The sequence below is a fragment of the Oncorhynchus clarkii genome, chromosome 18 (genome assembly GCF_045791955.1).
Source record: "Oncorhynchus clarkii lewisi isolate Uvic-CL-2024 chromosome 18, UVic_Ocla_1.0, whole genome shotgun sequence".
Lineage (NCBI taxonomy): Eukaryota > Metazoa > Chordata > Actinopteri > Salmoniformes > Salmonidae > Oncorhynchus > Oncorhynchus clarkii.
The window spans coordinates 17143539-17170344 of NC_092164.1; the positions used below are offsets into that span (position 1 = coordinate 17143539).

General features: G+C 47.7%; 1 protein-coding gene across 3 annotated transcripts in view; it reads left to right on the forward strand.

The window, feature by feature from the left end:
- LOC139373104 (fibronectin type III domain-containing protein 3B-like) overlaps positions 1–26806 on the forward strand; it is a 143084-nt gene that overhangs the window by 21877 nt on the left and 94401 nt on the right. For 2 of the 3 annotated variants that reach the window (XM_071113215.1, XM_071113216.1), the window contains exons 2-5: positions 1270–1412; positions 2989–3064; positions 24241–24317; positions 26066–26294. In XM_071113215.1, the coding sequence (XP_070969316.1) occupies positions 1299–1412; positions 2989–3064; positions 24241–24317; positions 26066–26294 (496 nt within the window). In that variant the 5' untranslated portion in view covers positions 1270–1298. The remainder of the gene's footprint in view (positions 1–1269; positions 1413–2988; positions 3065–24240; positions 24318–26065; positions 26295–26806) is intronic. The other variant, XM_071113214.1, reaches the window with a different exon arrangement.

Consider the following 26806-nt stretch of genomic DNA (forward strand, 5'->3'; position numbering starts at 1 on the left):
GGAATGACACTGGCCTCGGGGACGACCACAGGGACGTGGTGCATCGGAACGACACCGGCCTCAGGGACGACCACAGGGACGTGGTGCCTTTGGAACGACACTGGCCTCGGGGACGACCACAGGGACGACCACAGGGACGTGGTGCCTTTGGAACGACACCGGCCTCGGGGACGACCACAGGGACGACCACAGGGATGTGGTGCCTTTGGAACGACACTGGCCTCGGGACGACCACAGGGACGTGGTGCATCGGAACAACACCGGCTTCGGGGACGACCACAGGGACGTGGTGCATTGGAATGACACTGGCCTCGGGGACGACCACAGGGACGTGGTGCATTGGAATGACACCGGCCTCGGGGACGACCACAGGGACGTGGTGCATCGGAACGACACCGGCCTCGGGGACGACCACAGGGACGTGGTGCATCGGAACGACACCGGCCTCGGGGACGACCACAGGGACGTGGTGCATCGGAACGACACCGGCCTCGGGGATGACAATACACGGGACGAGACCCGTAATGACAATACACGGGACGAGACCCGTAATAACAATACACGGGACGAGACCCGTAATAACAATAGACGGGACGAGGCCCGTAATAACAATACACGGGACGAGGCCCGTAATAACAATACACGGGACGAGGCCCGTAATAACAATACACGGGACGAGACCCGTAATAACAATACACGGGACGAGACCCGTAATAACAATACACGGGACGAGACCCGTAATAACAATACACGGGACGAGACCCGTAATAACAATACACGGGACGAGACCCGTAATAACAATACACGGGACGAGACCCGTAATAACAATACACGGGACGAGACCCGTAATAACAATACACGGGACGAGACCCGTAATAACAATACACGGGACGAGACCCGTAATAACAATACACGGGACGAGACCCGTAATAACAATACACGGGACGAGACCCGTAATAACAATACACGGGACGAGACCCGTAATAACAATACACGGGACGAGTATGTAGTGTATTGTATTGTAGTGTAGTGCTGAAGTGGTTCTGTGTGTGTGTGATCTCATGGGACAGTTTGTGATGTACAGTTTGTTTCAATGAACATTGAGGCCATAGGCATTTGATCTCTCTCTCTCTGTAGGCCAGACCAGCATGTATGTCTACTCTATGTCATTTATGTAGTAACGTAGAATTTAACTCTCTCTCTCTCTCTTTCCTCCCTTCAATCTCTCGCTCTCTCTTGCTTGGTCTCTCTCTCTCACTCTCTCTAAAGGTAGGCCAGGCCAGTGTGTGTATCCATGAATGTACGTCACTATGATGATGACCGACCAGCTGATGGACTTAGCTCCGCCTCCGCGGCTGAACGGGGAGCTGCCGCTGATGCAACACATGGTTAATGGAGACGCAGCGCAACAGGTTGGTAACACACACACACACACACACACACACACACACACACACACACACACACACACACACACACACACACACACACACACACACACACACACACACACACACACACACACACACGCACATTGTACAAATGCCAAACGCAGTTCGGCTAGTGTGAAGGAGGTGTCCCGTTCAAGCCCTTCCCTGAGGGAAATCCTTAAGGAGCGTTTTCATTGTAACACCCAATAAAGAAGGTTCCTACTAGAGTTCATAGATGACTGTCAGACAGGCTGGTCAGATGACTATCTGCAGAAGACCCAGACACAGAGACGGGCTGTGTGTGTGTGTTGTCTACCTGTAGAGGAAAAAGCCCTGAGATAACAATTGAAGACATAACACGTGAACATACTGTTTGTTCGTGGATGTAGTGCTGTATCACTACATCGTGTCTCTATGTGATGAGGCTCTCCTCTGTAAACCTGGGCCGCCCGCTAGTACGCGCCATGGTTCCCATAGCAACAGCAGCAGCAGACAATGCAGGAAGTGTGTGTGTCCGTTTGCGTGTGAGGGGAAAGGGAGAGAGCAGCTTAACGTCACTATGGGAAGACACGGATTGAACAGGAGGGGATATGAACGGGCTGTGAAGAAGACACACCTGTAGTGTGTTTGTGTGTCTGTGTGGTGGGTTTGTGTGTGTGTGTGTGTGTGTGGTGTGTATGAATGTGCCATGGCAGGACATGTGTTCCATGTCTACAGCCACAGTCTCAGCAACCTCCACATGGACACCATGACGGTAAGATGCTTCACACTCAAACAGCCCCCAAAAATATGCAGTGGTCTTCAGTGTTTGAGGCCTGGGGGCTGTCAGAGTGTGTGTGTGTGTCCTGACTGAGTGTGAGTAACGTCTTTGTTTCCTTCTTATGTATGTCTGTGATCGATATGCTGTGTCTGGTCTGTTATCGTTGTGGTGTGTCTGAACCGGTCTGTTATCGTTGTGTTTTGTCTGAACCGGTCTGTTATCATTGTGCTGTGTCTGAACCGGTCTGTTATCATTGTGTTTTGTCTGAACCGGTCTGTTATCGTTGTGCTGTGTCTGAACCGGTCTGTTATCATTGTGTTTTGTCTGAACCGGTCTTATCGATGTGTTGTGTCTGAACCGGTCTGTTATTGTTGTGTTGTGTCTGAACCGGTCTGTTATCGTTGTGTTTTGTCTGAACCGGTCTGTTATCATTGTGCTGTGTCTGAACCGGTCTGTTATCGTTGTGTTTTGTCTGAACCGGTCTGTTATCGTTGTGTTTTGTCTGAACCGGTCTGTTATCATTGTGCTGTGTCTGAACCGGTCTGTTATCATTGTGCTGTGTCTGAACCGGTCTGTTATCGTTGTGTTTTGTCTGAACCGGTCTGTTATCGTTGTGTTTTGTCTGAACCGGTCTGTTATCGTTGTGTTTTGTCTGAACCGGTCTGTTATCATTGTGCTGTGTCTGAACCGGTCTGTTATCATTGTGCTGTGTCTGAACCGGTCTGTTATCGTTGTGCTGTGTCTGAACCGGTCTGTTATCGTTGTGTTTTGTCTGATCTGTCTCTCTGGTCTCGGCAGGTGATCCTGGTACAGGTGAATCCAGGGGAGACCTTCACCATCAGAGCGGAGGACGGCTCGCTGCAATGCATCCAGGGTAGGTCGCATGCTTATGACATCACAACCCTAAGCCCCAGTTACACCTGTCTCGTTTTGATGACCTCATCCCTGTTCTCTGTTGACATCACAACACTGTGCTTAGCTAGATGTGTGTGTGTGATATTCGATGGCTTGTGTTGTACTTTAAACATACAAGCTATCATAGACCAGGGGGATTCCTGTAACTCCAAGGGTGTGTCTCACTCTGATGACATCACAACAGAGTGAGATGTAAACCCCCCTCCCTGAATAGGGCCTTTGTCTTTCTCTCTCTTTCTCTTCTTTCCCCCACCCCCCACCTCTCTCTCTCTCTGATGAAGGGTCTCTTTCAGACAGTACAGTCTTGGCTCAGACAGCCCCGCTCCCCTACCCCCTCTATGTTATTCTAGCTAATTACCCCAATCCTCATCCTCCACCCAGTGTGTAATTCAATTAGGTCTCAGAGCTTTTGTCAGATGCCAAAGAGACAGACAGACACCCAGACAGACAGGCAGGCAGGGAGAAGATGTGGTTGTACTGCCAGAGTCTCTGAGTGGGTTAGGATAGGTTTCCAGTCCAGTGTCAGGTACAGGTTGGGCCAGACAGCGTATGGGTTAAGGCACCTGCAGACCAGGTTCTGTTTGCTCCTAGCAGAACTTGGCGAGGCGAAAGCCAACGTCTGTGGTCGCATACTCCATTAATAACCTTATACTGCAGTGGGCTGAATCAGGGTCACACAGAGTGTTTCTTGATAGTTTTAAACAAATCTACTTTGAAACAAGTATTCACCCTCACACACATGGTTGTGGGAAAAAGAAGACACCTGCACCATGTCAGATATAGAGTTGAAATGTATTACATTTTGAGCTTGCATCCCAATTGTATCCTTTATATACATGACAGAAGACTGAAATATACTACATGACCAAAAGTATGTGGACACCTGCTGGTCAAACATCTCATTACAAAATCATGGGCATTAATATGGAGTTGGCCCACCCTTTGCTGCTATAACAGCCTCCATTCATCTAGGAAGGCTTTCCACTAGATGTTGGAACATTGCTGCGGGGACTTCCATTCAGCCACAAGAGCATTAGTGGTATCGGGTACCGATGTTGGGCGATTAGGCCTGGCTTGCAGTCGGCATTCCAGTTCATCCCTAAAGTGAGGTCAGGGCTCTGTGTACGCCTGTCAAGTTCTTCCACAACTACCGATCTCAACAAACCATTTCTGTATGGACCTCACTTTGTGCACAGGGACATTGTCATGCTGAAACAGGAAAAGGCCTTCCCCAAACTGTTGCCACAAAGTTGGAAGCACAGAATAGTCTAGAATGTCATTGTATGTTGTTGACATTACTTTGGGCAGTTAGCATTCTGCTGGCATCTGCCAAACCCAGATTTGTCCGTTGGACTGCCAGATGGTGAAGCGTGATTCATCAATCCAGAGAAGGCGTTTCCACTGCTCCAGAGTCCAATGGCGGCGAGCTTTACACCACTCCAGCCGAGCAACCAAGGACAGATGATTTTTACACACTACGCACTTCAGCACTTTGCGGTCCCGTTCTGTGAGCTTGTGTGGCCTACCGCTGTTGCTCCTAGACGTTTCCACTTTACAATAACAGCACTTAGTTGACCGGGACAGCTCTAGCAGGGTAGAAATTTGACGAACTGACTTGTTGGAAAGGTGGCATCCTATGACGGTGCCACGTTGAAAGTTACTGAGCTCTTCAGTAAGGCCATTCTACTGCCAATGTTTGTCTATGGCGATTGCATGGCTGTGTGCTCAATTTTATACACCTGTCAGCAACGGGTGTGGCTGAAACAGCCAAATCCACTCATTTGAAGGGTTGTCCACATACTTTTGTATATACAGTATAGTGTATAACAAAACCATTTGACATAGCGACACATATTTATATATATTTTTTAAAATATAATTTTGATTAATTGTGAAATGATGAAAAATATGAATAACATTCCACCCATGAGGCCACTAGGTGGTGATTTGGTCATAAAATACATTTGCTTGAAAAACTTGAAAAAAATGTGTCAATGCTGTTGTTTGTCCCTCTCGAGACACTGTTGCAACAACGTAGCCAGTAACACTTCCTCAAAATAGTCCGAATTAATCTTAAGATAAATCAAGAAATATGCAATACATGTTTGTGTTTTTACAGAGGTCTCAGTCGTGCAATTATTATACAAATATTTTGCAATACCCATTGGTAGTTAGTCTTGTCTCATCGCTGCAACTCCCGTACGGACTCAGGAGAGGCGAAAGGTCGAGAGCCGTGTGAACTCCGAAACACCACCCAACCAAGCCGCACTGCTTCTTGAGACAATGCCCACTTAACCCAGAAACCAGCCGCACCAATGTGTCGGAGGAAACACCGTACAACTGGCGACTGTGTCAGTGTGCACTGCGCCCGGCCCGCGATGAGACAAGGACATCCCTGCCTGCCAAATCCTCCCCTAATCCGGACGACGCTGGGCCAATTGTGCGCCTCCCCATGGTTCTCCTGGTTGTGGCCAGCTGCGACAGAGCCTGGACTCAAACCCAGAATTTCTAGTGGCACAGCTAGCACTGCGATGCAGTACCTTAGACCACTGCACCACTCGGGAGGCCCCAGTCATGCAATTTTACACCTAAGACATTTGGTGCAATTCAAGTGATCAAAATGTGCATGAAAACTATTCGTCTCACGTTGAATGACAACAAACACTTCATAGAAAAATCCATACATAGTTCCCATCTCTACCGTCGACCTATCACAGACGAAGGGGTGTAGACTTCAGCTACTGAACTTCGACTTGCCTCGAGAGAACAAGAACAGCGGGGGGAAACAAACTACTGCCGAACACAAGAAGGAATAACAACTTCTCTAAATCTCCTCATATGCAGGAGGTGTTTGGACTAGATAGCATGCGACAGGCTTTAGGGTTAGACAGTGTGTCTGTGTGTATAGGGGGTGTTACTCTGCACACTCAGGTTGAGGAAGCAGACAGGAGAGGTCCTTGGAACAGACCCCCCACTACGACCACACACACACACACACACACACACGCTCAGGTCACTGGGTTTATTGAGAGTTGGGGTGAAGCAGTGTGTTTGAAGACCGTTTGAGCTGTTCTTTATAGAGTGTGATTACTGAGACCTCAGAGCAGTGTGTGTGTTGTGTGTGTGTGTTGTGTGTGTGTGTGCGCGTGTGTGCGTGCGTATTACAGAGACTGGAGTTTTATATAAAGTAACCTCTGTTTGACTGGAGTACTGTGGTATACACACTGCTCTGACTGCACTCGCTCTGTCTAGGGTTCAATACCGGTGGCCGGTATCCCGGGACTTCCCAACCAAGCTCCTTCCTGTATTCCCGATAAAGATAACGAAGGGTCCCGTGGACCAATAATATAAAATGTTATGCCACTAGTTTTTGATCCACTTAATTATTTTCCCCTTACCTTCTCTCCCCTCTCACTCTCTCCCCTCTCACTCTCTCCCCTCTCAGTCTCTCCCCTCTCAGTATCTCCCCTCTCACTCTCTCCCCTCTCACTCTCTCCCCTCTCACTCTCTCCCCTCTCCCTCTCACTCTCTCCCTCTCTCCCCTCTCACTCTCTCCCTCTCTCCCCTCTCCCTCTCTCCCCTCTCACTATCTCCCCTCTCACTCTCTCCCCTCTCACTCTCTCCCCTCTCACTCTCTCCCCTCTCACTCTCTCCCCTCTCCCCTCTCAGTATCTCCCCTCTCACTCTCTCCCCTCTCACTCTCTCCCCTCTCCCTCTCTCCCCTCTCCCTCTCCCCTCTCCCTCTCTCCCCTCTCCTTCTCTCCCCTCTCACTCTCTCCCCTCTCACTCTCTCCCCTCTCTCCCCTCTCACTCTCTCCCCTCTCACTCTCTCCCCTCTCACTCTCTCCCCTCTCACTCTCTCCCCTCTCACTCTCTCACTCTCTCCCCTCTCACTCTCTCACTCTCTCCCCTCTCACTCTCTCCCCTCTCCCCTCTCAGTCTCTCCCCTCTGTCTCTCCCCTCTCACTCTCTCCCCTCTGTCTCTCCCTCTCTCCCCTCTCCCTCTCTCCCCTCTCCCTCTCTCCCCTCACACTCTCTCCCCTCACACTCTCTCCCCTCACACTCTCTCCCCTCACACTCTCTCCCCTCACACTCTCTCCCCTCACACTCTCTCCCCTCTCACTCTCTCCCCTCTCACTCTCTCCCCTCTCACTCTCTCCCCTCTCACTCTCTCCCCTCTCACTCTCTCCCCTCTGTCTCTCTCCCCTCTGTCTCTCTCCCCTCTGTCTCTCTCCCCTCTGTCTCTCTCCCCTCTGTCTCTCTCCCCTCTCACTCTCTCCCTCTCTCCCCCCTCCCTCTCTCCCTCCCTGAACGTTCCCACACTCACATCAAAGGCAGTGACTATAGAGTGTGTGTGAAAGCACCATGCTCTGGAATGTGTGAGTGTGTTTTTGCCACAGCCATCCTAAAGCTGGCAGGATAATAGATTTATGTGTGGGACATATGTAGGCTTTTGCTGTTGCATTGCTGTTACATGTGTGGGTAATGTACTTTAAAGTATTTCCTTAGTAGAGCGGCTGTTGCAGTGTGGGCAATGTAGTTAAAATAATTTCCTGAGTAGAGCGGCTGTTGCAGTGTGGGTAATGTAGTTAAAATGATTTCCTGAGTAGAGCGGCTGTTGCAGTGTGGGTAATGTAGTTAAAATGATTTCCTGAGTAGAGCGGCTGTTGCAGTGTGGGTAATGCAGTTTAAAATATTTCCTGTGCAGAGCGCCTGTTACAGTGTGTTTATAGTTTAATGTATTTCCTGAGCTGGCTGTTGTGGCCCCTTCCACTTGCCCCATTGATGTGGTCTCTTTTCCAGTTGTGAGTGTGTGCCATCTGCTCAAAGTCAAGAAACTCTTTGATTCTCTCTCACCGACACGTGAGACCTTTCCCATATCTCTCTTTCTCTTTCTATCTTTTCTATCTTCTCTATCTCTCTTTCTCTCTCTTTCTCTAAGCCAGTTGTATGTAACATATAGTATGTTGTACTGTATTTACCCTGTGTGCAAAACTAGTTGCAGTCAACGAGTCAGGTTGTATTCTGGTTGCAAAAGGACATTTTGTCCACATCTTTTTAGCAACCAGAAAAATACATCTTTATGTGATTTAAATGACCAGATATATGTTAAAGATGACATCATAGTCATGATGTTGTCATGTTGTATTCACCTGGTTTAGTTGTAATCTGGGACAATGCCAACGTCTCATCCAGGAAACACATTTACACCCAGTGTTGGGTGGGCTTAGTGTTGGGTGGGCTTAGTGTTGGGTGGGCTTAGTGTTGGGTGGGCTCAGTGTTGGGTGGGCTCAGTGTTGGGTGGGCTCAGTGTTGGGTGGGCTCAGTGTTGGGTGGGCTCAGTGTTGGGTGGGCTCAGTGTTGGGTGGGCTCAGCGTTGGGTGAGCTCAGCGTTGGGTGGGCTCAGCGTTGGGTGGGCTCAGCGTTGGGTGGGCTCAGCGTTGGGTGGGCTCAGCGTTGGGTGGGCTCAGTGTTGGGTAGGCTTAGTGTTGGGTGGCCTTAGTTTTGGGTGGGCTTAGTGTGCAAGTGTGCGTGTGTGTGCGTGTGTGTGCGCGTGTGTGGATGTGTGTGTGTGCGCGTGTGTGGGGTGTGTGTGTGTGTGTGTGTGTGTGTGTGTGTGTGTGTGTGTGTGTGGTGCTTTGGGTTCCACTAGGTTTGGGAAAGCTGTCACCATGAGAATGAAAACCTCTCCAGGTGGTGTGTGGTATTTGGGCCCACAGGGCATGGTGTCTGAGTTAGTGTGGTTCTGTTTACATGATGTTTGGAGACAACTAAATCATGAGAAAACAAAAAGATAATTACTTGACACATTGGAAAGAATTAACAAAAAAACAGAGCAAACTAGAATGCTATTTGGCCCTAAACAGAGAGTACACAGTGGCAGAATACCTAACCACTGTGACTGACCCAAACTTAAGGAAAGCTTTGACTATGTACAGACTCAGTGAGCATAGCCTTGCTATTGAGAAAGGCCGCCGTAGGCAGACATGGCTCTCAGGAGAAGACAGGCTATGTGCACACTGCCCACAAAATGAGGTGGAAACTGAGCTTCACTTCCTAACCTCCTGTCCAACGTATGACCATATTAGAGACACATATTTCCCTCAGATTACACAGATCCACAAAGAATTTGAAAACAAACCCAATTTTGATAAACTCCCATATCTACTGGGTGAAATTCCACAGTGTTCCATCACAGCAGCAAGATTTGTGACCTGTTGCCACGAGAAAAGGGCAACCAGTGAAGAACAAACACCATTGTAAATACAACCCATATTTATGCTTATTTATTTTCTCTTTTGTGCTTTAACAATTTGTACATCGTTGCAACACTGTATACAGACATAACATGACATTTGACATGTCTTTATTCTTTTGGAGTGTAATGTTTACTGTTCACTTTTATTGTTTATTTCACTTTTGTTTCTTATCTCTACCTCACTTGCTTTGGCAATGTTAACATATGTTTCCCATGCCAATAAAGACCTTGAATTGAATTGGAGAGAGAGAGAGAGGAGAGACCACATTCGGGGTGAACCCACTTCCTCTCTCGCTGACCCCTGCCTGTACAGTTGGTTTGGTCTGCCAGTTCACTGAAGCCTGAAACTCTCCGGACCACTTCAGGCAAAATGGGGGGGGGGGAAACAAACCTTTGCTCTATCTGTGTGTGTGTTTGCTACTGAGAGAGTGCTTTTCCAGATTTGGAATTCTTGGCTTCCTGGAAGCTCAGGGATCAACCGGAGCAGTCCTCCCTCCTTCCCTCTCTTCTCGCTCTCGCTTTTCTTTCTCTCTTCCTCCATCCCTCTGTCTGTCTGAAAACTTCATCCCTATTTCCTTCTCTTCTCTCTGTCTCTTGCTGTCCCACTCTCTCATCCTATCTGGTCTACTTTTTCCTTCAACGTCAGCTACTTGTTCTTCTTTGTCTTCTCTTTCGTTCCTTCTTTCTGGCTTGTATTTGTATCAGTTCCAGGGGAAAGCCATTTTCCTTCCACTCAGCTGTGATAGGCTCAGAGATGAAAGAGGCAGCTGTGATAGGCTCAGAGATGAAAGAGGCAGCTGTGATAGGCTCAGAGATGAAAGAGGCAGGTGTGATAGGCTCAGAGATGAAAGAGGCAGCTGTGATAGGCTCAGAGATGAAAGAGGCAGCTGTGATAGGCTCAGAGATGAAAAAGGCAGCTGTGATAGGCTCAGAGATGAAAGAGGCAGCTGTGATAGGCTCAGAGATGAAAGAGGCAGCTGTGATAGGCTCAGAGATGAAAGAGGCAGCTGTGATAGGCTCAGAGATGAAAGAGGCAGCTGTGATAGGCTCAGAGATGAAAGAGGCAGCTGTGATAGGCTCAGAGATGAAAGTGGCAGCTGTGATAGGCTCAGAGATGAAAGAGGCAGCTGTGATAGGCTCAGAGATGAAAGAGGCAGCTGTGATAGGCTCAGAGATGAAAGTGGCAGCTGTGATAGGCTTAGAGATGAAAGAGACAACTGTGATAGGCTTAGAGATGAAAGAGACAGGAAGTCTGGGGCGGGCGGGGCTTAGCCTTGGGGAGCGAGGGGTGAGAGGAGAGACTGGAAAGAAAACGAGAGGAAGAGAGGGACCAAGAATTGTGTGTGTGATATAGAGATATATAGAGATAGTTAGAACATGGGTCAATGTAATGTCTTGCATTCTCTCTCCTTCCCTTTTCCACGTCCCTACTTTTTGTCTGATAAGCCAAAAGCCCCAGGACAGCAAACACACACACACACACACACACACACACACACACACACACAGGAATGTTGAGTGGGGAAAGTCCCTGCTAATTTAGAATTTCCAGTATTCTTTCCACTGACATTCTAAAGAACCCTCCCTCCTTCTCCCCTTCCCTTGGTCTCTCTCTTTTTCTACGTCTGTCTCGCTCTGTCTCTCTATATATCTCTCTCTCTCTCGCTCTCTCTCGCTCTCAGTCTCTCTGTCTCTCTCTCTCGCTCTCAGTCTCTCTGTCTCTCTCTCTGTCTCTCTCTCTCTCTCTCTCTCTCTCTCTCTCTCTCTCTGTCTCTCTTTATCTCTCTCTCTCTCTCTCGCTCTCAGTCTCTTTATCTCTCTCTCTCTCTCTCTCTCTCGCTCTCTCTCGCTCTCAGTCTCTCTCTCAGTCTCTCTCTCTCTCTCTCTCTCTCTCTCTCTCTCTCTCTCTCTCTCTCTCTCTCTCTCTGTCTCTGTCTCTGTCTCTGTCTCTGTCTCTCTCTGTCTGTTTCTCTGTGATGGACACAAACACCCTGCTGTTCAGACCGTGACTCACACATCAGGAATTTCCCAGATGAAAATGTGGAGAGAGTGAGAGGAGAAAGAGAGGGAGAGAGAGGGACACCAACTCATTTCTTCACTGAAGGATTTCAGGGGAGACGGGGATTAAGTTGAGGGAGAGAGGAGAAAGTGGGACAGAAAGAGAGACGGAGGGAGGATGGGAGGAGAGCAGGAAATGGTTATGAGACTCCCAGTCTGTTTACACACCAACAGCTGTTGCACCTCTTCACTCTCTCGCTGTGTGTGTGTGTGTGTGTGTGTATTCATACATTGGGAATAGTGAGTCATCAGGATCCCGGTTATTAGATCGAGACGGCTTCCCTTCCTCCCTACCCCCCCTCCACCTTTATTCCTCTCCCTCTCCCCAAACTTAAGCCCTGTTCCACTCTCACTCTCTCCTCTCTCTGTCTCTCTCTGTCTCTGTCTCTCCCAGCCATTACCACAGGCCCATCCTCCCCAAATAAGGTGCCACCAACCTCCTGTGGTGTGAGTGTTATGGTATTGGTAATTTAGCTCCAGACATGACGTTAGCTTGGTTGGATCACAACCAGCAGCAGAACTAGGCCACCCCAGCAAACACAGCCCTGGGAGAGGAGATGGAAGTCTGGCTAAGCTAACGCTAGGCTATTTCTATGCATGCTTTGCTAATGCTAGGCTAAGGTTAGGCTAATGCTACGTTAACAAGAGGAGAGGAGATGACTGAAGAGATTACTCTGTATCATAATAGATATCATAACAGTAACACAGCCTGGTACAGATGTTTGTGAGCAGTGTTGCTCCTCTAACTGCGCTGGTGGAATCGAGAGAAACAGAGGTTCTGTGTTTGGACCTGAACACACACAACTCTCGCTCGCTCGCTCGCTCTCTCACTCTCTCGCTCTCTCTCTCGCTCTCTTGCTCTCTCTCTCGCTCTCTCTCTCTCAATTCAATTCAAGGGGCTTTATTGGCATGGAAAACATGTGTTAACATTGCCAAAGCAAGTGAGGTAGATAATATACAAAAGTGAAATAAACAATAAAAATTAACAGTAAACAGTACACATACAGAAGTTTCAAAACAATAAAGACATTACAAATGTCATATTATATATATGTCTGTCTGTCTGTCTGTCTCTGTCTCTGTCTCTGTCTCTCTTTGTCTGTCTGTCTGTCACTGTCTCTCTCTGTCTTTGTCTGTCTGTCTGTCTCTCTGTCACTGTCTCTCTCTGTCTTTGTCTGTCTGTCTCTGTCTCTGTCTCTGTGTGTGTCTCTGTGTCTGTCTCTGTGTCTGTCTCTGTGTCTGTCTCTGTGTCTGTCTCTGTGTCTGTCTCTGTGTCTGTCTCTGTGTCTCTCTCTGTGTCTCTCTCTGTGTCTCTGTCTCTGTCTCTCTCTCTCTCTGTCTCTCTTTGTCTGTCTGTCTGTCTCTCTGTCACTGTCTCTCTCTGTCTTTGTCTGTCTGTCTGTCTCTCTCTGTCACTGTCTCTCTCTATCTTTGTCTCTGTCTGTCTGTCTGTCTCTGTGTCTCTGTCTCTGTCTCTCTTTGTCTGTCTGTCTGTCTCTCTGTCACTGTCTCTCTCTGTCTTTGTCTGTCTGTCTGTCTCTCTCTGTCACTGTCTCTCTCTGTCTTTGTCTGTCTGTCTGTCTCTCTCTGTCACTGTCTCTCTCTGTCTTTGTCTGTCTGTCTGTCTCTCTCTGTCACTGTCTCTCTCTGTCTTTGTCTGTCTGTCTGTCTCTCTCTGTCACTGTCTCTCTCTGTCTTTGTCTGTCTGTCTGTCTGTCTCTCTCTGTCACTGTCTCTCTCTGTCTTTGTCTGTCTGTCTGTCTCTCTCTGTCACTGTCTCTCTCTGTCTTTGTCTGTCTGTCTGTCTCTCTCTGTCTCTGTCTCTCTCTGTCTCTGTCTCTGTCTCTCTCTCTCTGTCTCTGTCTCTCTGTCACTTTCTTTAGAGCTGAAGTCTGTAATTATTCAGCTGACTGCTGACTTGCTCCAGAATGTCAATCATAAGTTATGATGCTGCGTTTGTAGTGGAAGTACTTTGTATGTACCTCCTGCTTCACTGATCCTCACTGCCCTCATTCATCATGGCTACCAGACTTGTGACTGTGTGTGGCATCAGATTTGGCTCGACCACCCCAGACTGTCTGGTCTCTGCTATTTCAGATGTACTGTCTCCCACAGTTCCTGCATCGTCTCTCTCCGTCTCTCTCTCTCTCTGTCTCTGTCTCACTCTCTCTGTGTTCTCTTTTTATCATTCTCTCTCTCTCATTCTGTCTATCTCTCACTGTAAAACTTCACTCCCATCCTGCACATTGTTCCTGTAATTTACTTTGTTGTTGGGAACTGTTAAAGTGTGTGCTGGACTTAATGTTGTGTGTGTGTTGGGCTTCAGGTAGAGAAAACTGTAGTGGGAGTGTCTGTTCTCAGAGCTCTGGAGAGATACCATTACCTCTGTAACACACACACACACCCTGCTAAACACATACATAATGCCCAGGTAGTGCCACATTTACTGACCCGAACACACGCACACGCGCGCACACACACACACACACACACACACACACACACACACACACACACACAAACTAGATATCCCATCAGAGCCCCTAGAAGCAGCTGCCGGATCTGGATGGTTTGTGTGTGTGTGTGTGTATGTGCAAGGGTTTGTGTGTGTGTGTGTGTGTATGTGCAAGGGTTTGTGTGTGTGTGTGTGTGTGTGTATGTGCAAGGGTTTGTGTGTGTGTGTGTGTATGTGCAAGGGTTTGTGTGTGTGTGTGTGTGTGTGCAAGGGTTTGTGTGTGTGTGTGTGTGTGTGTGCAAGAGTTTGTGTGTGTGTGTGTGTATGTGCAAGAGTTTGTGTGTGTGTGTGTATGTTCAAGGGTTTGTGTGTGTGTGTGTGTGTGCAAGGGTTTGTGTGTGTGTGTGTGTGTATGTGCAAGGGTTTGTGTGTGTGTGTATGTGCAAGGGTTTGTGTGTGTGTGTGTGTTTGTTCAAGGGTTTGTGTGTTAAGGTTGGGGGGGTTTACCGTATATACCGTCATTTTTTTACATGATTTTTGTACTTGTTAGCATTTACCTAGCATCCGCTATGGGAGTTCCTTTGTACTTGTTAGCATTTACCTAGCATCCGCTATGGGAGTTCCTTTGTACTTGTTAGCATTTACCTAGCATCCGCTATGGGAGTTCCTTTGTACTTGTTAGCATTTACCTAGCATCCGCTATGGGAGTTCCTTTGTACTTGTTAGCATTTACCTAGCATCCGATATGGGAGTTCCTTTGTACTTGTTAGCATTTTGCGAGCATTCTGGTAACTGACATTTTTGGGGCTTCTTTTATGTTTGAAAAAGAAATATCGCCTCTTGTGTGCACTGCCGGTTATATCATATATCCCGGGATGGAAATCTGGGTACCACCCAACCGTAGTGTGTATGTGTGTGTAGGATTTCCATCTGTGCCTGGCTGTATGTAGGTCATCTTACAAACAGACTCCTTTCATAGCACACACAAACACATACATACACACAAACAAACACACATACACACAAACACATATACATATACACACACACACACTCTCTTTCCCAGGAGGGTCTGTGCTTCCTCTCAATATGGTAACCACATGTGCGATAGTGAGAGGGGGGGGGGGGGGGACAGCGGAAGGGACTAAGATGGGAGAAACACATAGAGAGAGAGTGGGAGACAGGGAGGGGGAGAGAGAGAGAGTGAGTGAGGGAGAGTGGGAGATAGGGAGGGGGAGTGGGAAACAGGGAGAGGGAGGGGGAGTGGGAAACAGGGAGGGGGAGGGAGGGAGAGTGGGAGACAGGGAGGGGGAGGGAGGGGGAAACAGGGAGGGGGAGGGAGGGAGAGTGGGAGACAGGGAGACGGAGGGGGAGGGAGGGGGAGAGAGGGAGGGAGGGGGAGTGGGAGACAGGGAGGGGGAGGGAGGGAGAGTGGGAGACAGGGAGGGGGAGAGAGAGGGAGAGTGGGAGACAGGGAGGGGGAGAGAGAGAGGGAGAGTGGGAGACAGGGAGGGGGAGAGAGAGAGAGGGAGGGAGGGAGATGGGGAGGGGGAGAGAGAGAGGGAGGGAGTGAGATGGGGAGGGGGAGAGAGAGAGGGAGGGAGTGGGAGAGAGGGAGGGAGGGAGAGTGGGAGATGGGGAGGGGGAGACAGGGAGGGGGAGAGAGGGAGAGTGGGAGACAGGGAGGGGGGGAGAGTGGGAGAGAGAGAGTGGGAGACAGGGAGGAGGGGAGTGGGAGACAGGGAGGGAGAGTGGGAGACAGGGAGGGGGAGAGAGAGAGAGAGAGAGTGGGAGACAGGGAGGGGGGGAGTGGGAGACAGGGAGGGAGAGTGGGAGAGAGTGAAAGTGTTCTCCACATCTGTTCCTAAACGTTTTATTCTCCACTGAGTTATTGTGTTTAAAGGATTACAACATACAAGACCATGTTGTGTCTCAGCCGATGGCACAACTCCCACAGAAATAGGGGCTACGCTACGTATCGGAGATATTTGGCGTTTAAGCAGGAAGCATGAGTTTTTACTCACCAAAGTAACAACACAGTGTGGTCAAAGACTTAGTAATGTGGTTGTAGTTAGGGGTGGAACGGTTCACCAAACCCATGGTTCGGTACGTATTGCGGTTTTGGTGTCACGGTTAGGTTTCGGTACAGTGGGAAAATGAAATGCCATTCACAATGTTCAGCATTCACAATGTTCAGCATTCACTATGTTCAGCATTCACAATGTTCAGCATTCACTATGTTCAGAATTCACTATGTTCAGAATTCACTATGTTCAGCATTCACAATGTTCAGCATTCACAATGTTCAGCATTCACTATATTCCTGGCATTATGCATTTTCTTATTTTTTCAACTTATTTGACCAGATAAGTTGACTGAGAACACATTCTCATTTATACAGTATCAACGACCTGGGGAATAGTTTCAGGGGAGAGGAGGGGGATGAATGAGCTAATCGGAAGCTGGGGGTAATTAGGTGGCCATGATGGTATGAGGGCCAGATTGGGAATTTAGCCAGGACACCGGGGTTACCACTAGTGATGCACCGATATTACATTTTTGGCCGATACCGATATCCAATATTTCCCAAAAAAACGATACCGATATTAAACATTTTAGTGGCAAGCATTCTAGTACAGTTAAATAGTTATCACACATGGACGCATCGGTCTAAGGTACTGCATCTCAGTGCAAGAGGCATCACTACAGTCCCTGGTTCGAATCCAGGCTGTATCACAACCGGCCGTGATTGGGAGTCCCATAGGGCGGCGCACAATTGCCTCAGCGTCGTCCGGGTTTGGCCGGTGTAGGCCGTCACTGTAAATAAGAATTTGTTCATAACTGACTTTAAATAAAGGTTACATACACACCACACTGACCAAAAAGTCATTTTGTTGGCATTTATGTATGTCCCCATTACCAGTGAAACATAATCAAAACCTATTTAATTCACTTACTTGCTGTGCTGTTTCGTTGTTGGTTTGTTCAGTCATTTCATTCTCATCCAGGATTTCATCATACATGTCAAGCAGTGAAGTTTCAGCTCTGTCTGTCTGTCCGTGGCATCTCTTCCTCGGTGCCCACTGTCACTGTGTCCTTTTCCATCTTGTCCAGCTGTGTATGTAACATTTCACGTCAACTCTGTTTCTGGTCTGCATCGAAGTAGTGGTCCTTGTGCCTAGCATCGAGCATGGTGGCGACACAGTAAAGAGGCTCAGAGAGAATGCCTGTTAAAGAAGTAGTGGTCCTTGTGCCTAGCATCGAGCATGGTGGCGACACAGTAAAGAGGCTCAGAGAGAATGCCACCTAATCGCTTGTTCACAGCCTCCAGTACTTTAAGTTTTAACCCCCTGGTCTGTGTGGGCAGATTTGTTGAGCGTTTCACTGCCATGACAGAGGGTATCACGTCTGCTGCAGACACAGTTGATGAGCTTATTTCTCCAGTCAGTTATTCGAATGGCGCTAGGAGTGTGTTCATGTTTCCAAGTTTCAAACATGTTCAATGAGAACCAGCACATTCTTGAGCATGCAATACGGCTTTCCCCAGTACGAAATCCTCGTCGACCCACTGTGCTGTCAGACTCAGCATGCTCATGGGGCCGACATCGCTGGTCCAAATGTCAGTCGTGAAGCTAATAGCAGTGACGCCCATAGCAAGTAGCTCCTGGATGTGCTTTACAACAATACTGTGTAACTCTGGTAGGGCAACATCTGAAAAACAGTGCCTACTTGGTAGTGTGTACCGGGGCTCGAGGTGCGGCTGAGTTAGCAGTCATCCACGACAGAGAACAGTTGATTGTCAAGGGCAATGAATTCTATTATCTTGGTGTTTGGGTTGTCTCGCTGACATTGTCTTACTCTTTCAAATGACTGCTCGACTTGAACTAGTTTAGTTGTTGGAAGTGTGCCCTTAATATTTTTCTGCTTTTGTTCTGAGTAGCGCTGTATTTTTCGTGGCGTCATTACCTAATCTACCTACGTTATATAGGTATGCACGTCATCTACCTACGTTATATAGGTATGCACGTCATCTACCTACGTTATATAGGTATGCACGTCGTCTACCTACGTTATATAGGTATGCACGTCATCTACCTACGTTATATAGGTACGCACGTCATCTACCTACGTTATATAGGTATGCACGTCATCTACCTACGTTATATAGGTATGCACGTCAGCTTTGACATTGATTTTGCACATCGGCGTTAAACTAGACATTGGGTCGATGCCGATGTTGGAATTTTTAGCTAATATCGGCCGATACCGATATGCTCACTGACATATTGTGCATCCCTAGTTACCACCCCTACTCTTACAATAAGTGCCATGTGATCTATAGTGACCACAGAGAGTCAGGACACACTTTTAACGTCCCATCCGAAAGATGGCATCCTACACAGGGCAATGTCCCCAATCACTGCCCTGGGGCATTGGGACTGGGGCATTTGGATATCTTTGTGCCTTCTACTGGCCCTGCAACACCATTGTCTGTTGTCACAGGATTGTTTTGTTGGGACTCAAGTTTCCACTCTCATGCTACATTTGTAACCATGTGGGAGGTGGGAATATACCAGTTGTGAAGTCGTAAATACCAGTTGGGTGCATTCATCTCTTTTGAACTCGTTGAGAAACGCTGCTTTTAAATGACATCCATCTCAACCGTTTATCTTTGCCAGTGGTGAAGACATGGTAGTCTCATGGTATGCTGGGGTATGCAACATAGGTCAACTTTGAGCACCTTTATCTATTAAATGTTTTGACATTCAGGTCTAAACAGTCACTTTCCGAGCACTTCTACAGTGGCCGAATATGTGTGGAAGGATTGGTTCAAATCAAAAGGGATGCTGTCAAGAAGTGATTGAATTCTGATGGATTAAACCTGACACAAAGCCACTCCCACCCTTTAACAGGACAAAGCAATCAATCGCCTATCACCTAGCTTAGGCATAGCGTAACACATCATCACAACAACATTAAACGCAATAATGGAACACAGTCAATTACTGTGTGTGTGTGTGTGTGTGTGTGCGTGTGTGTGTGTGTGTGTGTGTGTGTGTGTGTGTGCGTGTGTGTGTGTGTGTGTGCACCTCTGGGGCCCTGCAGCAGCTGTTATAGACAGCTGTATTATTAGAAACATCTGATGAAATGTTACATCATCTCCTGTTGTTCTGTATGAGAATGTTAGGGTGTGTGTGAGAGTGTTTGAGTGTGTCTCCTACAGTTTTGAGTGTATTCCATGTGGTAGTGGGGAAAGGATGATGCTTAATTATTTTGAAGATGAGATTCTGCTTAGTTAGTCTATGGACACGGAGAGAACTGATCTCCTGTAGTTTGTGTGTGCGTGTGTGTGTGTGTGTGTGGGGGGGGAGGGGGTTCTCTGTGTGTTGCTCCAAGCCAGATCATGTAGTGGTTGCGATGTGGTTGCTAGGGGAAACACTTGGATGTAGAGGTGACAGATTGTATTCTACATCATGTCGTCCTGTCTGGGTGATGGTGCCATATATTTGAGACAGGAAATGACCTCATCTCTGACATCTGACGGAAGGGAGGAGAGAAGAGGGGAGGAGAGAAGTGGAGCGAGCGGTTAAAGCCAGTACATATCTGACACCAACTGATCGTAATATATTTGAGAATTAACACTACCAACTCAGTTGTTACTTTGAATTGATCATTTTTGCTTTTGGTTTTAACCATTTAAAAGGATAATGCACTCAACAGAGGTAGAGGTATAACTGCCAAAAAGAATGGGAACACTTGAGTAAATGAGGGATACAAACTACACTGAACAAAAATATAAACGCAACATGTTTCATGAGCTGAAATAAAAGATCCCAGAAATGTTCCATACCCACAAAAAGTTTATTTCTCTCAAATGTTGTGCACAAATGTGTTTACATCCCTGTTAGTGAGCATTTCTCCTTGCCCAGATAATACATCCATCTGACAGGTGTGGCATGTCAAGAAGCTGATTAAACAGCATGATCATTACACAGGTGCACCTTGTGCTGGATACAATAAAAGACCACTCTAAAATGTGCAGTTTTGTCATACAACACAATGCCTCAGATATCTGAAGTTTTGAGGGAGCGTGCAATTGGCATGTCCACCAGAGCTGTTGCCAGAGAATTGAATGTTAATTTCTCGACCAATGTTGTTTTCGAGAATTTGGCAGTATGTCCAAGCAGCCTCACAACTACAGACCACATGTATGGCGTTGTGTTGGCCTGCGGTTTGCTGATGTCAACGTTGTGAACAGAGTGACCCATGGTGGCCTTGGGGTTATGGTATGGGCAGGCATAAGCTACGGACAAAGAACACAGTTGCATTTTACTGATGGCTATTTGAATGCACAGATATACGGTGATGAGATCCTGAGGCTTTGTCGTGCCACTCATCCGTGGCCATCACCTCATGTTTTAGCATGATAATGCACGGCCCCATGTCGCAAGGATCTGTACACAATTCCTGGAAGCTGAAAATGTCTCAGTTCTTCCATGGCCTGTATATTCACCAGCCATGTCATTCATTGAGCATGTTTGGGATGCTCTGGATCAACGTGTATGACAGCGTGTTCCAGTTCCAGCCTTTTCCTGTAGTCCACGTTCAGCTCCTTTGTCTTGCTCATGTTAAGGGAGAGGTTGTTGTCCTGGCACCACACTGCCAGTTCTCTGACCTCCTCCCTATAGGCCGTCTCATCGTTGTCGGTGATCAGGCCTACCACTGTTGTGTTGTCAGAAAACGTAATGATGGTGTTGGAGTCGTGTTTGGCCATGCAGTTATGGGTGAACAGGGAGTCCACGAGGGGCCCAAGTGTACACGCCTGAGGGGCCCAAGTGTACAAGCCTGAGGGGCCCAAGTGTTGAGGATCAGCGTGGCAGATGTGTTGTTGCCTACCATTACCACCTGTAGGAAGTCCAGGATCCAGAATGCAGACGGAGGTGTTTAGTCCTTAGCTTAGTGATGAGCTTGGATGGCACTATGGTGTTGAACGCTGAGCTGTAGTCAATGAACAGCATTCTCACATAGGTGTTCCTTTTGTCCAGGTGGGAAAGGGCCATGTGGCGTGCGATTGAGATTGCGTCATCTGTGGATCTGTTGGGGCGGTATGCGAATTGGAGTGGGTCTAGGGTATCCGGGAGGATGCTGTTGATGTGAGCCATGACCAACCTTTCAAAGCACTACCGACGTGAGTGCCACGGGGCGGTAATCATTTAGGCAGGTTACCTTCGCTTCCTTGGGCACAGGGACTATGGTGGTCTGCTTGAAGCATGTAGGTATTACAGACTCGGTCAGGGAGAGGTTGAAAATGTCAGTGAAGACACTTGCCAGTTGATCCGCGCATGCTTTGAGTACACGTTCTGGTAATCCATCTGGCCCCGCGGCGTTGTGAATGTTAAATTGTTTAAAGGTCTTGCTCACATCGGCTACAGAGAGTGTTATCACACGGTCATCCAAAACAGCGTGTGCATGCTTCAGTGTTGCTTGTCTCGAAGCGAGCATAAAAGGCATTTAGCTCGTCTGGTAGGCTCGCGTCACTGGGCAGCTCGCGTGTGTGTTTCCCTTTGTCGTCCGTAATAGTTTTCAAGCCCTGCCACATCCGACGGGCGTCAGAGGCGGTGTAGTAGGACTCAATCTTAATCCTGTATTGACGCTTTGCTTGTTTGAAGGTTCGTCTGAGGTCATAGCGGGATTTCTTATAAGCCTCAGGATTAGTGTCCCACTCCTTGAAAGCGGCAGCTCTAGCATTTAGTTCGATGCGGATGTTGCCTGTAATCCATGGCTTCTGGTTGGGATATGTACATACGGTCACTGTAGGGACGACGTCGTAGATGCACTTATTGATGAAGCCGATGACTGAGGTGGTATACTCCTCATTGGCATTGGATGAATCCCGGAACATATTCCAGTCTGTGTTAGTAAAACAGTCCTGTAGCGTAGCATCCGCGTCATCTGACCACTTCCGTATTAAGTGAGTCACTGGTACTTCCTGCTTTTGTTTTTGCTGGTAAGCAGGAATCAGGAGGATATAATTATGGTCAGATTTTCCAAAGGGAGGGCGGGGTAGAGCTTTGTATGCATCTCTGTGTGTGGAGTAAAGGTGGTCTTTCCCTCTGGTTGCACATGTGACATGCTGGTAAAAATGTGGTAAAACAGATTAAAATGTTCCTGCATTAAAGTCCCCGGCCACTAGGAGCGTCGCTTCTGGATGAGCATTTTCCTATTTGCTTATGGCCTTATAGAGTTGGTTGAGTGCGGTCTTAGTGCCAGCATCGTTCTGTGGTGGCAAATAGACGGCTTCGAATAATATAGATGAGAACTCTCTTGGTAGATAGTGTGGTCTACAGCTTATCATAAGGTACTCTACCTCAGGCGTGCAATACCTCAAGACTTCTTTAATATTAGACATCGCGCACCAGCTGTTATTGACAAAAAGACACACACCCCCACCCCTCGTCTTACCAGATGTAGCTTCTCTGTCCTGCCGGTGCACGGAAAATCCTGCCAGCTCTATATTATCCATGTCGTCGTTCTGCCACGACTCTGTGAAACATAAGATATTACAGTTCTCAATGTCCTGTTGGTAGGATAATTGTAATCGTAGGTCATCAATTTAATTTTCCAATGATTAGCAAGTAGAATTGATGGCAGTGGGAGTTTACTCGCTCACCTACGGATTCTCAAAAGGCAGCCCGATCTGCGTCCTCTTTTCCTCCATCTTTTCTTCATGCAAATGACAGGGATCTGGGCCTGTTCCCGGGAGAGCAGTACATCCTTCTCGTTAAAGGAAAAAGCTTCTTCCAGTTCGTGGTGAGTAATCGCTGTTCTGATGTCCATGTTACTTTCGGTCATAAGAGATGGTACATTATGTACAAAATAAGTTTCAAAATAAGTTGCAAACAACCCAATAAAACTAACTAAATAGCACAATTGGTTAGGAGCATGTAGAACGTCAGCCATCTTTACAATGAACTGTAACTCAGTAAAAACGTTGAAATTGTTGCATGTTGCGTTTATATTTTTGTTCAGGATATATTGAAAGCAGGTGCTTCCACACAGGTGTGGTTCCTGAGTTAATTCAGCAATTAACATCCCATCATGCTTAGGGTCAGAACTGCTGGGTAGGCCATTATTTTGACCGTCATTATGGCTACCATTGCTGTGGCCCACAGGATGACAATGCCCCCCTCCAAATGGCCCGAGTGGTCACTGAATGGTTTGAGGGATCATGAAAATGATGTAAACCATGTGCCATGGCCGTCTCAGTCACCAGATCTCAACTCAATTGAACACTTATGGGAGATTCTGGAGTGGCGCCTGAGACGGAGTTTTCCATCACCATCAATAAAACAACAAATTATGGAATTTCTGGTGGAAGAATGGTGTCACATCCCTGCAATAGAGTTCCAGACACTTGTAGAATCTATGCCAAGGTGCATTGAAGCTGTTATGCTGTTAAGACACTTTATGTTGGTGTTTCCTTTATTTTGGCAGTTACCTGTCTGTGCTTGCTTCTGCCTTTAGCTCGGCTGTTGTAGATTTTGAAGTTCACATGTGGGTTGTTTAATTCATTATAGACCAAAAATAAATAGGAACTTGTTCCCAGAGTTAGTCCAAAATGATTGTACACTAAAGAGCCATGTTCTACCCTCTATGTGAGTTTGTGTGTGTGTGTGTGTGTGTGTGTGTGTGTGTGTGTGTGTGTGTGTGTGCTTGTGTCTAGGGGGCCACAGATGGGAACACTCTGTGCTGTGTGTGTTTAAGTTGTGGAAAGCTGCTGTTTGCTGAGCGACGAGCACAGAGGCTGCAGAGACTGTCTAAACACATGTCTGTTTGCCAAGTGGGTGTGCTTGCGTGTATTTGTGTGTGCGTGCAAATGTGTGTGAATGCGTTTGTGCGTGTGTGTGTGTGTGTTGGTGTGTGAGTGTATGTTTGTGTTTTCATATGTTATGCTCAATGAACAGCTTCATATTCCCCAGAAAAGAAGAGGGAGGAGGGGAGAAGGGAGGTCAGAGAGGGGGCAAAAAGGGGTATCTCACTGTGTACTTCTCATCTACTGTGTGTGTGTGTGTGTGTGTGTGTTTAGTATGATGTACAATGAACCCAGACTTGCCTACAGCAGTCTACGGGATACCAATGACTTTACCAGGGGGAGGAGAGAGATCACAGCAGAAAAGTAAACACAAAAATAAGTGGATTTTCCTCCATAAGGTTTTTACCTGCTGTTGTTTGTGTCTGTGACTGAATCCAGGTCTCCTGCATGACACAAGACCGTGTTAGCATGTTGAACTAAAGCCTAGGCGTTACCTTGTTATTAGCGTGTGTGTGTTACAGTGGCTGACAGTGTGTATCTTTTGTGCAGGTCCTGCTGAGGTCCCAATGATGTCTCCCAATGGATCAATCCCCCCCATCCACGTCCCCCCAGGATACATCTCCCAGGTAAGCTGTGTTTGTGTGTGGTAAACTTGCTCTCAACTGAAGCCGTCCAGAGCAGAGAGGAATGTGTTGATTATTGCAGGGTACATTGTTGGGGGGGGTGATAGCAGCGAGGCCATTGACTGTGTGTGTTGGGGGGAGGCCACTGAGCCAACTGAGAGCGGGAAAAAGTGTCACCGTTATAGTACATAAACACCCACAAGTAGAAAAAGGGATGGAAGGAGAGAGAGGGATGGAAGGAGAGAGAGAGAGGGATGGGTGGAGCGAGAGAGAGGGATGGGTGGAGCGAGAGAGAGGGATGGGTGGAGCGAGAGAGAGGGATGGGTGGAGCGAGAGAGAGAGATGGAAGGAGAGAGAGAGACGGAAGGAGAGAGAGAGACGGAAGGAGAGAGAGAGACGGAAGGAGAGAGAGGGATGGGTGGAGCGAGAGGGATGGAAGGAGAGAGAGGGATGGGTGGAGCGAGAGAGGGATGGGTGGAGCGAGAGAGAGGGATGGGTGGAGCGAGAGAGAGGGATGGGTGGAGAGAGAGGGATGGGTGGAGAGAGAGAGATGGAAGGAGAGAGAGAGATGGAAGGAGAGAGAGAGATGGGTGAAGGAGAGAGAGAGATGGGTGAAGGAGAGAGAGAGATGGGTGAAGGAGAGAGAGAGATGGAAGGAGAGAGAGAGATGGAAGGAGAGAGAGAGATGGAAGGAGAGAGAGAGATGGAAGGAGAGAGAGAGAGAGGGAGATGGAGAGAGAGAGGGAGATGGAGAGAGAGAGATGGAAGGAGATGGAGAGAGAGAGGGAGATGGAGAGAGAGAGATGGAAGGAGAGAGAGAGATGGAAGGAGAGAGAGGGATGGGTGGAGAGAGAGGGAGAGAGGGATGGAAGGAGAGAGAGGGAGGGATGGAAGGAATGAGAGAGCGAGAGGGATGGAAGGAATGAGAGAGCGAGAGGGATGGAAGGAATGAGAGAGATAGAGGGAAGGAAGGAGAGAGAGAGAGGGATGGAAGGAGAGAGAGAGAGAGAGGGATGGAAGGAGAGAGAGGGGGATCCTCTGTCAACTAGTTTCTGGTGGGACTTTGGCCTTGTTTTCACATAAACATGTCTGTTTTTCACGTTTGGTAAGTCTGTTTTGTATAGAGGATGTGGAGGTCGGAGGGGGGAGTCAGAGAGTGGTCGGCTATCTTTTCTCCTCTCTTGCTCTCTCTCTCTTGCTGCCTGTGTGTGTGGTGTTTGTGTGGTGCGTGTGTGTGTTGTTTGTGTGGTGCTTGTGTGTGTGCTTGGAAGCAACTCTCATGGGGGAGTGTGTGTTTGCTTACTAATTGGAATGTGTGTGAATGGAATGGAATGTGTGTGCGAGAGAGTGTCTGAATTGGTGGAATTTGTGTGTGTGTGTGTGTGCATGCATGTGTGTACAGCCAAAGTCTTAAACTGGAGTTTGATCAAACCCATAGCAATTTAATTTAGTGTATTGGGTTACAAACTACTGCCCCCCACACACTCCTCTTAATCTGTCAACTGTAGTTACCTGTGAGGGGAACTACTTCCTGATGGTGATGGTGGGTTTTACACAACCTGCCATGTTATTTGACCATGGGGAGAACTACTGTGTGAACACTCCAGTGTGGGTTGGATTTAATTGAGTCCAGTGTTTGTGGAGTGTTATTGGATGTGTTCTATTGTGGAATTCTCCAGTAATGCTAAGAATTCCTCTCCTCCCCTCCCCCTCTCCTCCCTCCTCTCCCCTTTGCCTCTCCCCCCCCCCAGGTGTTAGAAGACAACACAGGAGTGCGTCGGGTGGTCGTCACCCCCCAGTCTCCTGAATGTTATCCCCCCTCGTACTCCCCCGCTCTCTCCCCCACGCACCACCTCCCGCCGTACCTCACCCACCCCCACTTTATCCCCAACTCTCACTCCTTCTACCCCCCTGTGAGTCCTGGAGACCTGCCCCCCCACCAGTACTACCAACACCACCTCCCGCCCATATATGGAGAAGGTAAGATACCCACACCCCAGTCTAAGACATGTCTATGGGCATATGAGATACTGTAGCCTGTACTAGAGATATATACCATGGTGGAAAAAGTACTCAATTGTCATACTTGAGATACCTTAATAGAAAATGACTCAAGTAAAAGGGAACGTCACCCAGTAAAATACTACTAAAAGTATTTGGTTTTAAATATACTTAAGTAATTGTAATTGATAAAATATACTTAAGTATCAAAAGTAAAAGTATAAATAATTTAAAATTCATTATATTAAGCAAACCAGACGGCACAATTGTCTTGTTTTGTTTATGGATAGTCAGGGGCACACTCCAACACTCAGACATCATTTACAAACAAGGCATTTGTGTTTAGTGAGTCTACCAGATCAGAGGCAGTAGGGATGACCAGGGATTTTCTCTTTAAGTGCGTGAATTGAAAAATGTTCCTGTCCTGCTAAGCATTTAAAATGTAACGAGGACTTTTGTGCGTCAGAGAAAATGTATGGAGTAGAAAATAC